A 12,271-nucleotide genomic window follows, 5' to 3' on the forward strand; every position below is an offset into this window, starting at 1 on the left:
GTCCTCCACAGGCAGATATGAAAACACTTTTTCCACTGGAGATGAGAGGTTAATGCAGGAGATCTGAGGGCTAATCCTGATGCTGGGTATTCTCCTGTAAGGACAAACAGAGCTGAAGTATCTGAGCAATGCCTGAGCGCCGACGTGCCTTTAGAGTATAAGAATAGCCTCACAATGGGTCTCATGTCTCTTGTCTTCTGTTGTCTGAGAACAGTTGTCGTCCTGAGCGCGCACACACACACACACACACACAGACAGAGAGAGAGAGAGAGGTGTAAGAGGTGTAAGACAGGAAGCTGGAGCTCTGTGGATGAACTTAGGCCCAGCCAAGGGCTCCCTCCTGGGACTCTGGATTACTTTAATGGGATCAGTTTCAGTGACATGCTAGGGTCTGAATAAGATTCCGAAAGACTTTCTAGGACTCTTACCTGGAGAGAAAGTCAGAGATAAGGCCTTTGTGGGTGACGTGGGTGACGCATGATCTGGAGACATGGCAAGGCAGGGAGCCTCAGAGGTCGTTTTCATCGCCCTCAATTACAACATCACCATTGTAGGTAGGTGACACGCTTTGAAATATGTTTTTAGGTCCAGGTGTCTTTTTCTGACATTCATTAGTTTCATTATTTTAATGAATTTACAGCCCACAAAGTAGACGCAAATTTCAGTATAAGTCATAGTGACTAATAATGAAAATAGTGGAATATAAAGGATTAACATATCAGAATATTATTTGTTAAATGAAGAAGCTCATGCGAAAGACATCGTTGCATGACACTAATATTCAAATCTCTAATTTTCTGAAGCATTCATATAGTCTTCTTCATAGTCAGTGTACAGTATAGTAGTATTATTTTTCTGATAACTTCTTTTTAGACATTTCCACATTAAGAGATATTTTAGACTAAGTTAGTTTAAACATATTAATATTCACAAAATAAATACTGACATGAATAAGTTGTTCATGTTTGACGTTGATGAAGGTTTCTTGTTTGTTCCTTGCAGTTTGTCTGTGGCTATTGTTCATGTTGATATTGGAATTATGTCGTATCAACATAAATTAAGAAATATATCTCGATATTAAAATTTTGTCCATATCATCCAGCCCTAGAAATATATACATGCTCTGATAGAATGCTAGTACATGCTCATTAAGCCTTGCTTTGGCCCTTGGACCCTTAGCATGTTGATTTGCTTTTTAGGGAAGGTGTGGCTGGTCTTGATGATTTTCCTGCGGATCCTGGTCCTGTTCTTCGCAGGCTCCCCCCTCTACCAGGACGAGCAGGACAGATTTGTGTGTAACACTATTCAGCCTGGCTGTGCCAATGTGTGTTACGATATATTTGCTCCTCTTTCCCTGTTCCGCTTCTGGCTGGTCCAGCTTACCTCCATTTGCCTGCCTTACATTATGTTTGTAGTCTATGTGGTTCACAAAGTTACATCTAACTTGCCACTTGATCCAGAGAGGATGAAGTTTGGATCTCTGTATAGAATCTACCAGGAACCTTCTCTCAATGAAGCATCTCTTTTAAAGTCCACTGTTAGTTCAGAGACTGGAAGATTACGCCATTTCACAGGGGCCTACATATTTCAGCTTTTGCTCAGGATCCTTCTGGAAGCCGGCTTTGGAGCTGCCCATTATTATCTGTTTGGCTTCCACATCCCCAAGCGCTTCATGTGCCAGCAGTCTCCATGCACGATTATGGTGGACTGCTACATATCTCGACCCACTGAGAAAACAATCATGCTGAATTTTATGCTGGGAACAGCTGCCATGTCTCTTCTTCTCAACATCTTGGAGCTGATCTGTGCTATTAAGCGGTCAGTGAGGAGGAAGTGCAAGAAGAAGATGCTGCTGGACAAGATGTATGACGAGGAGAAGTACTTTGTTGCAGGAAATGGAGGCATAAACTCTAGCAACCCTGTGGTACAGGAATTGCTGAGCAGTGGAAGCTTCCGGAAGCGAATGAACAAGACCTGTGAGGAAGATGGTGCTTCACTGCAATTAGACACTGACATTCACTCACCCTCAGCTCATGAAGGAATCCCTCTAGGGATCAACCTTGGCATACCTGGCTCTATGAATGGCATACCTGGACTGAATGGAAACAAAACTAATGGTTATAACCTTCCTCAAGATGAAGGGATGGAGCAAGAAGGCAGTGAAGTGCCGCTTTGTCCCGCTGAAACTTTGGGTACTCCGAGGCCCATCCTTGTCAGTAAGCGTAGCCGTTTTAAGCCCCCTCCACCCCCCAGAGTGGACAAGCTCGCAAGTTCAGGGACACAAGACATCACAGAAGCAACTGCAGTTTGTTCGCGGAGGGTAGGACAATACACACTGGTGGAAATGACCACTGGAAGTGACCTGAAGTCCAGTACTGGAGATGTACGGGAAAAGAAATCAGAGTGGGTTTGAAAGTCCAAAAAAGAATGTGTAACTCTGTCCTTTAGGTGTCTTAAGGGTCTCTGTCCTTTAGGTGTCTTAAGGGCTTCCAGTAACCACCACAATATGGTGCATGCATGGAAGATAAATGACAATACATGTGTATGGATATGCATTTATTTACAAATGCTTAGATTGTAATTATGATTGCAATGGATATATATGGCATAGTATCTATTTGTACAGACCACATAACACTTACATAAGACTTTGTCAGGTAATGTTTTAAAAAGGCCCTACAGTGAAGTGCTACCAGTTGGACTATGACATGGCCCTACAGCTGCAGCAGACGAAATCAATATTTGAGCGATGTTTACTCAATTATCAAATTTTAAAGTTGCATTTTGCGCACAGAAATAAAATGTTATTAAGGTATGCTACAATATTGGCAAACATTGATCCAAGAATACTCTTTTATGCTTCCAACTGCTTTTTAGCTTTAGTTCACCTACTTTAACCAAGAAAAGGCTTGTAAATTAACCCTGAAGTTTGAAGAGACTTGTTATAAAACATGGAAGGATGCAAGAACTGGGTTGGAAATATCAAAGATCTCTCCTTAAGAGGGTGGGGGTGATACACTGACCCAAAGACTTGAAAGTGTTGAGGGTCAGGATTAGCCAAACAAGGCTGCACTAGATAGATTCCTGCATCAGTGTGGTATACCACCCACCACAGCCACGACCTTCGGCATCCACCTGTTGTTTCTGTTAGCATTAGCTCTCAGCTTCTGTCTCACTAACACAGACAGGCCCTGACCCCTCCGGACCCCGCGAGTGCTGCAGGCATAAGAGGTCAGTCTAAAACCAGGCTTGTTGGATCCAAAAGACTCTCCAAGCCTGCTGGATAAAAAGCGTCACAGGCCCCCACCCTGTAGAGTTGGCAGCAGTCCTCCAGCCCAGCTGTGCAGAGGGGCTTCCAATGTGGACTTTCCCTCCGACATGAAAATGTAATACTAACATCACTTACCAAAATCCCAAAATACTCAAAGTACTTTTTTGTGATGGATACAAAAATAAACAACATGCAAGATATTTAAGAAGGCATATTGGTCAGTTAACACCAGCTATGTATACGTTCAAATTAAACCTAGTCATCTATGATTATCTTTTTGATGATTTTCAAACGGTCAAAATTATGTCAAATACTTAGGAACAGATGGCGACCTTTATTAACTACTGAGCTCATTGAAATAGCTAACTTTCTGGTGAACCTGTTTTGATTTTATTAATATGTAAACCATAAAAATACACTCTTGTCAAAATGAAAAACATAACTATTAATTAATATGTCTGTAAACATGGCTGTTGATGTCCTACGTTATTAGTGCAAAATAAAAGGGTTTCTAAAGTGCTTTAAGCACTAAGAAATCGGCCCACACTGCTGGCGATCAGCAGGGGGCTGTTGTCTACACTCTATAAGAGTACTACAGTCAGCAGTGATAGAAACTTAATTTCCCAGACTCCTCCTACAGGTTAATTAGAGTTGACTAGGCTCCCTGCTAAGTGCTGTATTTAAGAGGGGCGATGCATGTAGGTTCCACAGCTTTGTAGAGGTGTCACCGCTATAGTGTCATTGCTTATACCCTTTAAACATGTCAGCAACCTGAGCACCCCTGGTTCAAATACCATCATCACTGTGTGACAGTACTTCTTTCTAATACAATTCTCTTACTTCCATCTATCCCAAAAGTCTTTTTCTGTGTTTGAGTCCTTCTGTCCCATTACAAACACAATTCTCAATCCTGGTCCTGGTGGGCCCCTGCTCTGCTTGTTAAAGTTTGGTAAAGTGCATGGTATTGAACAAAGTAATCTTGGGTTCATCAGGATTCATCCTTTTTCACTGGAGATTATACAAGCTCTGTTTGTCTAACTGAGACTGTTTTACATGTCTATTTTTGAGAGAAATACACTAAAACTGTCACTGTTGGGGTGTCTTGTGCTGTTACCGTAGTGGGACCCTCAATGGTACATCTTGGAACCTTTTTTCCTTTCAGAAAAAGTGAACCATATTTTATTTAAATTGTAAAATTTGGAAGTTGAACAGGCTCTTTTCAACAACATACTCTTATTTTGTTTTTGTATTTAAAACAGTTCTGTTACGAAAACCCACACACCTGTAAGGCACAAAGCTGGATGTTATAAACACAGCTGTATTTCCGAAGGGACAGTTAAGCTGTACATTTAGCAAACAACATGTCTACACTGAACTTTCCTTACACTGTAGGTGTTAGCTGTGCTGCATCTACCAACAAATAGACATACTAAACTAAATAAATGCAAAATAAATGGAAGCTTTGGAGCCCTTTTATACCCAATGGTAATAAAGTGTTTTACAAAGATGATAAAATGGAAAGTCTAGAAACAAACTAGAATTTTAAAAATGTAAAAGATGATCAAATAAATCTTAGTCTGTAATTAGCCAATCATCAGGGGGAGAAGTAACAAGAGCACAGAGAATTCTGGAGCTACCAGGGTGTTGGTGAAAATTCTGAAAGTTAGTTTGGCTTCAGTAGTCTAATCACATTTTTGAATTATGCTGAAAGGGCATTGCCAGCTTTTCTTCCATGATCAGCAATGCTAGCACATTTTTTGAGAGGCTTCATTAAGAGACCTCTGGGCTGAGAAAGCAGCCTAAGCCTGTGGTGCCTCACAAAGCAATTAGAACCAAAGCCTGTATCCGTATTTATGGAGGTGGTTTTGTCACAATACGTTCAAGGACCCAGAAGGCTTTGAGGTTGGAACTTTAGAACATATACAAACACTTAAAATAGCACTCTGTGATCCAGTGAAACATGAGTGTGATGACTCCTGCCTCACACCAATACATTTCACCTCTACAGCCAGATGAGCTGCACACTGGAATTCTCTTGCACTTATAACAGCAGTTGCATGTCATAGACAAAAGCAGCCTTTTCCATGATGACTGCCGATGGCACGTTGATGGTGATTTTGTCACCAGCTCGTGTCCACGGTTCTACATTAAACCACCTGTAGGTGTGTGACAATCTGTAAATCACATATTTGCCAGATCACATTCTGTCTGTAAATGTGTACCCAATACCTTCCTTAGTGTAATGGCTTCAGCTTAAAGCAAATGAGCCTTCAAATTCAGAATATTCGCAAAAAAATCTGACTATGGACTATGCATTCTAGGCTGTTGTTTAACTAGTTCTGTCAGTGCTTCAAATGTTCAACCCACTCAATGATAAACAACCACCAGTGTTTTTTTTTTAGTCATTGCCAGTTCTGTGTTATCTAGGACACCCTCTATCTCAGTGTTCATACCTGTAAGGTTGAGGAGCACATACTGTCTCTTAGGAGTGTGATGCCAACTATTTGAATGGCTGCGGGTACAAACCCACTCAAAAGCACAGCATGTCTAGAGAGTAACTATATCTGCCCAGATTTGTTTTAAACCTGCTAACCAACACCTCCTCTCATGAGCATTGTGCTTGTGGTGAAAGAAAAGAGAAGGGTCATCTTACCCATGCCAAGGGAGTGAGTGTACTCCAGGTATACACATTGCAATGTCTCTCACTCACCCATACAATAAATAACCAAGTCTCAGATTGAAAGCATACTTTGGGCAATGGTGCAGTGCAGTGAATTATAAATATAAACCATGATAATTAGTGGCTACTGGCTTATATTCTCTTCTCTTCATCCATTCATTAATTCATCTTCGAACTGCTTCATCTGTTAAATACTAACAGATTGCAATGTAGTGGATATAAAGACATATTTTGAGTGCAGTCATAGACCCCAGCATAACACTAATCACAAGGTGGGATCAAATTCATATTAATTTTAGATTACATTTATCTCTGTCATCTCCTTTTTACTGCATATAAAAATACTCGATACTGACTCATGAAACACCAGGGTTATTTTTGACCTGAAATTCATTCTAACAATGTACTTTCTTGATTCAGCAATTCTGAATAAATACATCTGATAATGTCACTCATTAATGGAGGAAGGTAGATAAATAATCACAGGAAATTTTAAAAATTATAAAAGTAAATGTAAACTACAGGAATGGTGGCAAATTAATACCAGTTTATTAAGAAGTCATTTGTACAAATATTTCAAAATAGTCCTTTTTATAGAGTATAACCTAAATATAAAACTGAATTTATGCTGCATCTTTCATGGACAAAATGCATAGAAGACATTATCTTACTTTGGAATGGCTCTATTAATATTCTGTGCATTATTTATATATTTGTTTATTTATTTATTGTATTTGTTTTAGATTAGTTTAGCTGGACTCATTTTAATTTATTTCAATATTTAAAAAATAATGTTGTATGCTTAGCTGAACCTATGTGTGCTTTTAGGTCCTTTACACCTTTATTTGCTACACAAAACATGGGAATTTCTTTTTTAATTCACCCGAGAACTTACATTTACGTTTCAGCATAGCTGCTCGAGATGAGGGTAGGTACATGAGTTTGCCTGACGTAAACAAGGACTTACGAGGTGCAAACTGACCAATTAAATGTTTACAGAGAAGGTTATCGACCAATAACGGTAGCTCTACAGTCATACCGTCCAATCCAAAGATTTTAGGCTACTTCACCACGCCCCCTTCTCACTCAAGCGAACCAAAATAAAATCCGGACGTTTGTGAAATTCCGCTCTAAAAAAGAGGACATGTCCGGGTAAAAGAGGACGTCTGGTCACCCTAAGTAATACACTGACAAACATGCATTACAACTGGCCCATGTGCAAATTAACTTCTGCTCTTGTGTCGAACCCCAGTTCTTGTGTCTTATTCACATTTAGAATGAGGTGCTTAAATCTCAGTTGCATAGTGGTGCTGCAGGTAGTATCACTGCCACACAGCTCCATAATCCTGGGATCTATCCACCTTTTAATTTACTGTCTGTGAGGAGTTTGGTTTGTTCCCAGTGTCTGCTTGATTTACTTTGGGCGCTCCTTTTTCCTCTCAGATGTCGGTAGATACATTGGCTGTGAAAAAATTGCCCACAGGTGTGAGCGAGTGGGTGACTGGTGATTTCTCCAGCGTATGTAGTAAACAAAGGACTGAGGGGTGATCTGAGAGTTCAAGAGATTGCTTTCATTATTTGCAGGTCGATATCTTTTTATTTTATTTTTAATGAAGTTGCAACTTTGTCTTCATTGACCACCAGAGATATATACATCAGCATATTGTAACTTATAAATCCATATTTAGGTTTACTGCCTTCTTATGTGGCTTAATACATTGAAAATAACAAGATGATATTGGTAACATTTCTCAAGGTACTTTCCTCAGGGAGGAATACACAAAGTGTAGCTCTTATGTCAGTGTTAGAATAATTTTTAGTGACTCGGCCCAAACTAATAGCTGTACTGCCCTCTTGTGTCTCTGCTGTACATTGCACTGTCAGGAAGTACCATTATTGCAGTGGTTCCCTATAGAGAAAGTCACAAATATGTTTCACTGTTCACAAATGAATGCATCCCAATCTGCGTTACACGGTCTGCAGTTTGTACAAGTACAGTCGTGAACTCTTTTTGGTTTTCATAGATATATCATTTTTTGCGGAAATAAATACATTTGTTTAAATTTAAATTGCATACGTTTGTAAATTCGAAGTCCCGAATTTAAAATGTATTTTTAAATTGTTAAATCTGCGTTTGTGGATCAAGTCACTCGCGTTTTCCGCGACGTATATTTGTTCATTTCTCACGCGGGTTTTTGGATTTTGAGACTTTCCATTTATCCAAATACAACAGCAGTCTGATCCACAAATGAGGCCAACAGGCCATCGCTAGGTGGCACTTTCTCTTACAACGTCAGTGTTAGAATCATTTTAGTGACTCGGCTCTGTATTTTTAATAATTCAATAAGTCCTCAGTCAAGCATTACATTAATCATTAGGTTGAGTGTTGTTGTTAGTGGTGTTTAATTAGTTCATAGTAGGCTAAATACCCCAGGTCTAATAAGTGTTTTTAGACAGTATATGTCATATGGCCAAAAGATTGTGGACCCCTCATGCAAAAATCTGGCGGCTACAACAGATGTCCACTGGGAAATCATTACACTAGATGCCAGAATGTATTCTTCTTCTTCTTCTTCTTCTTCTTCTTCTTCTTAATTATTGTGTACAACTTTATAATGGAACTCCTGTAAGTGTGTGCTTTCCTGGTACGTACAGTGTAATCTCCCTGTAGGTATCACCACATATAAAATATTTACTGGTTCCTATGTATTTAAATATAGGCACAGTGAGAATGGGTGTGGTGTAAAAACAGATTAAATACCGGAGGACGGTATAAACTTCATAATCCATTCCAGCCCCTGTTGATTCTTTGTACTTTAGAGAATTACAGCGTATGAAGAAAAACATTTACCTTTTTTTTTAAATTTGGGAAACATTTATTTTAATTTCTTTATTATTGTGTAAACAATTCTATGAATATGAATTATTACACTGATGTTTTGAGTTCATTGTCCTTGGATGGCACTTTATGCTTGATGGACCTAACTTGGTGCTGGACAAACAGGCCAAGATTATTTCTCAACATGTACATATCCACAATCATACAAGGCATCCCAGTAAACAGTTAGCCGTTGATTCAACGTTGAAATAACGTAATGACTGCCGTCTAATCGACGTTCTCTTAAGGTTGAACATGAAAAGACGTCCAAACACAGACATTGAAAATATGACTTTTAGACGTATTTTGGACGTCCACTGACGTTATCGATTGGCCACCACTTAACTAACTTATTAAGATGGAATTTGGACGTCCATTGACGTTTAAAATATGTCCTTGACGGACAGACTACTTTTAGACCTATTTTGAACGTTCAGGGACGTTCCTTGTTCACTGGGATAAGCATAATCCCTTTGGGTGAAGTTTTCCTGCTTAACTCCGATTAATATAAAATTATTTCTAAACTGTCATATGTAAGGTCAAGTTTTGTTTTTTTGTAAGCATAAGCGATTACAGATAATGAATGAATGAATGAATGCATTTTATATTGCACTTAAAAGCAACGTCTACGATTGTACAGATCTGCCGTTCTCTCTGGTTTGTTTCAGAAGCTTTTTGAATAAAAACACAGAAATAACTAGAGTTGTTTAGTTTTGTAGAACTTAGTCTGTTTACTTCCATGCAGTTTTCCTGCCTAAATTGTTTCCCACGTATGGAGCAGGAAAGCATTATCCTCATCTCTCTTCATGATCACGATTTTAAACATTTGGGGGGCTCTTTGTAGTTTTTCTGCCGTGAGCAGAGAGGTAGGAAGCCTAGCATGTCTGAAAAAGCAACTTTTTTTTTTAATCAGTTTTCAATACACAAACTGTGCTGGTCAGTGGAACTCAGTGAGTGTAAACAAGGAGGAGGTCATAATGTTATGGTTGATCTGCGCATGTACCCATTCTTTTGTCTCTATGACAACCTGGTGCAAATGTACAGAAACTGATTGCGCATTGTTGCATGTTATTTCATTTTTAGTTTGCGTTGGCATTGCACCTTTTAATTAATTAATTATCCGTGACCACTTCATTCTGTTCAGGGTTGAGGTAAAACCAGAGAATACATGGAATCCCTGGGCTCAAAGAAGGAACACATCCTAGAACGGGCTCCACTCCATCGCAGGGCATCACACACACTCACATACGGACAATTTTCCACGGCCGGTCTTTTTTCCCGCTCTAATACGAGCCATGTGTTGCAGTACTTCGTGTTGTCCTCTAGATGGAGATATAAGACCGTTCATAATTAGAGATTTCCAAAAGTCTGACTACATTTCAAAACACAGAAATACATAGACTTCTGAAGTGTTTTAGAAGTAATATTAATGTCATGTAAGGTCGTGAACAAATGCTTAATTTTACTGTTTTTTTTTTCTCCAAAAATCAGTGTGAGAGAAAAATATACCTTTCACACTTCCCTCAGCTCTTATATCTACATGAAGAGCAGAGGGCTTTACAGCCTTTAACAAGGTGTGAATTGCACAATGACGCATGCATATTGTTAATTTTAGGGCATCCATATATCCTCATTAGGAAAGCAGTGAGTAGCCCTGATTGGATCTAATGGGATTATTTTAGAGGCCTGTCTAATCAATGGGATGGTTTTGCACTCAAGGCTGAGTCAAGATGGGCATAAAATCAATCAGATCAATCAATGAGGTGCGTAAGTGGTGAGCAGAGAGGACAAATCCAAATATAATGCAGAGTAATTGCCCATCTAATGCACTATATATATATATATATATATATATATATATATATATGTGTGTGTGTGTTGTCTTTAAAACGGTTACTCACCTGGTTGCCTTGCTTTGTGATTCTGTGTGAAATTTGCCCCTTAATCCAAATCCAACAGACCAGCTTTATATATATATATATATATATATACACACGCACACACACATATTTATTGTATTAGCCAGACTTAAAGGGATGCTTCCCTGAAAATTCAGATTTCCAGACTTCTCTTTAACCCAGATGTAGTTGAGCAGCCTAATCTTGTTTGTTTTTGTAATGAAATAAATGTCCAATGCATTAAAAAAAAGCCACTGGATGTTATGCAACATTTGTTTATGTCTTAAATTAGAGTCAAAGCTCCAGTACAAAATCATTGTAGCTTTAAAAAGTAAGCAACCTGGTACTTGGAAGTACATTTCTCCTCAACTCAGCTGGCTGGCCAAAACATATTTGCTTTTCACAATGGTGATGCAGGGCTTATGTAGCTTACAAGAATAGAAGCCTTTTTGTGTGAAGTCCCAAAAAGTAAAAGGGTTTAGCTGTAAAAAGAATAGTGAACATTTTACTTTCCAAATACGTCCTAATTACTCAGAGGTAATAGGACAGAAATGGTTGTTTTGGAGTTACAAGGATAATGTAGCCTTTTCCTTTTCTGGACACAGGCATGAAACTGTTGCAAAGAAGCAAATCTCAGACCTCAAACATGGCATGGCAGTTACACTACTCTTGAGGTATGGGACAAGTACTTGATTTTGTGTTTGTTAAATATCAATTCTTAAATATCACTGGGGAAACTAATCTGTTTTTTTTTTAAATATATATCATCAAAAATGTCATTATATTTAAGCTGCGTGCGCATTCACCAAAAAACACAGGACAATGTGGTCAAAGTTTTACTCCACCCTGCTCCCCTGATCACACCGGGCTCGTGTGGGACAAAGCAAGAAAAACTGTTTCATTTGCCATCAGGCAACATTTTCTAGTGAAGTTCTTTGTCTGAGCTTTAAAACATTTCTGTCAGGGCACACAGTGATGGTCTCTCAATGGGGGATTACTGTAAAGGGACCACCTGTAGGGGACCATTCACGCTCTCTCGTGTTCAAAACTAAACTCCACCGTTAATAATACAGCCGAGGCTCCAGTAAGACGTTTTTGATGGCGCTCTCAAATTAGACATTAGGCAACTTGGTGCACTGGCAGGAGGAGAAAAAAGAAAAGAACGTTCTATCTGCATGTCACCTTTATTGGAGACTTTAAAGAGAGATCAAAGTTTTTCATAGATGAAAAGAGCCCCCGTTCCCTGCATTTAAACCCCATTCACTCTGCCCCTCTTGGAGTAAATTAAGTGAAGAGTGCAACAATTATGGAGATTCTCCAACTCAAGCTCCTCGCCTCTAATTACGGCCCCAGATAGCTAAGAGCTAAGAAAAGCTTCTCTTTACAAGGCACCCACAAAGGAGTCCAGAACAAGCACCTTCAATAGGGTCACCCCCCCCCACACACACACACACCCTCCCTCAAAAAAAAAAAAAAAAGAAAAACCCTCATTACAAGCCTACAAAAGTAGTGGCAGAGTTGTAAGATTTCTCCAAATGTTTTAT

General features: G+C 39.1%; 1 protein-coding gene across 1 annotated transcript; it reads left to right on the forward strand.

The window, feature by feature from the left end:
- On the forward strand, positions 1-2,693 carry gjd4 (gap junction protein delta 4). Its single transcript, XM_066684040.1, has 2 exons — positions 1-554; positions 1,200-2,693. Exons 1-2 carry the CDS (start codon positions 491-493, stop codon positions 2,411-2,413), a joined length of 1,278 nt encoding a protein of 425 aa, XP_066540137.1. The 5' UTR covers positions 1-490; the 3' UTR covers positions 2,414-2,693.
- The last annotated feature ends 9,578 nt before the right edge of the window (positions 2,694-12,271 follow it).

This window comes from Hoplias malabaricus, chromosome 10 (genome assembly GCF_029633855.1).
Source record: "Hoplias malabaricus isolate fHopMal1 chromosome 10, fHopMal1.hap1, whole genome shotgun sequence".
Classification (NCBI taxonomy): Eukaryota; Metazoa; Chordata; class Actinopteri; order Characiformes; family Erythrinidae; genus Hoplias; species Hoplias malabaricus.

Coding starts and splice junctions, on each gene's coding strand:
- gjd4 (XM_066684040.1), top strand. CDS start 491: ATGGCAAGGCAGGGAGCCTCAGAGGTCGTTTTCATCGCCCTCAATTAC. Junction 555..1,199: donor TTACAACATCACCATTGTAG/GTAGGTGACACG, acceptor TTTGCTTTTTAG/GGAAGGTGTGGCTGGTCTTG.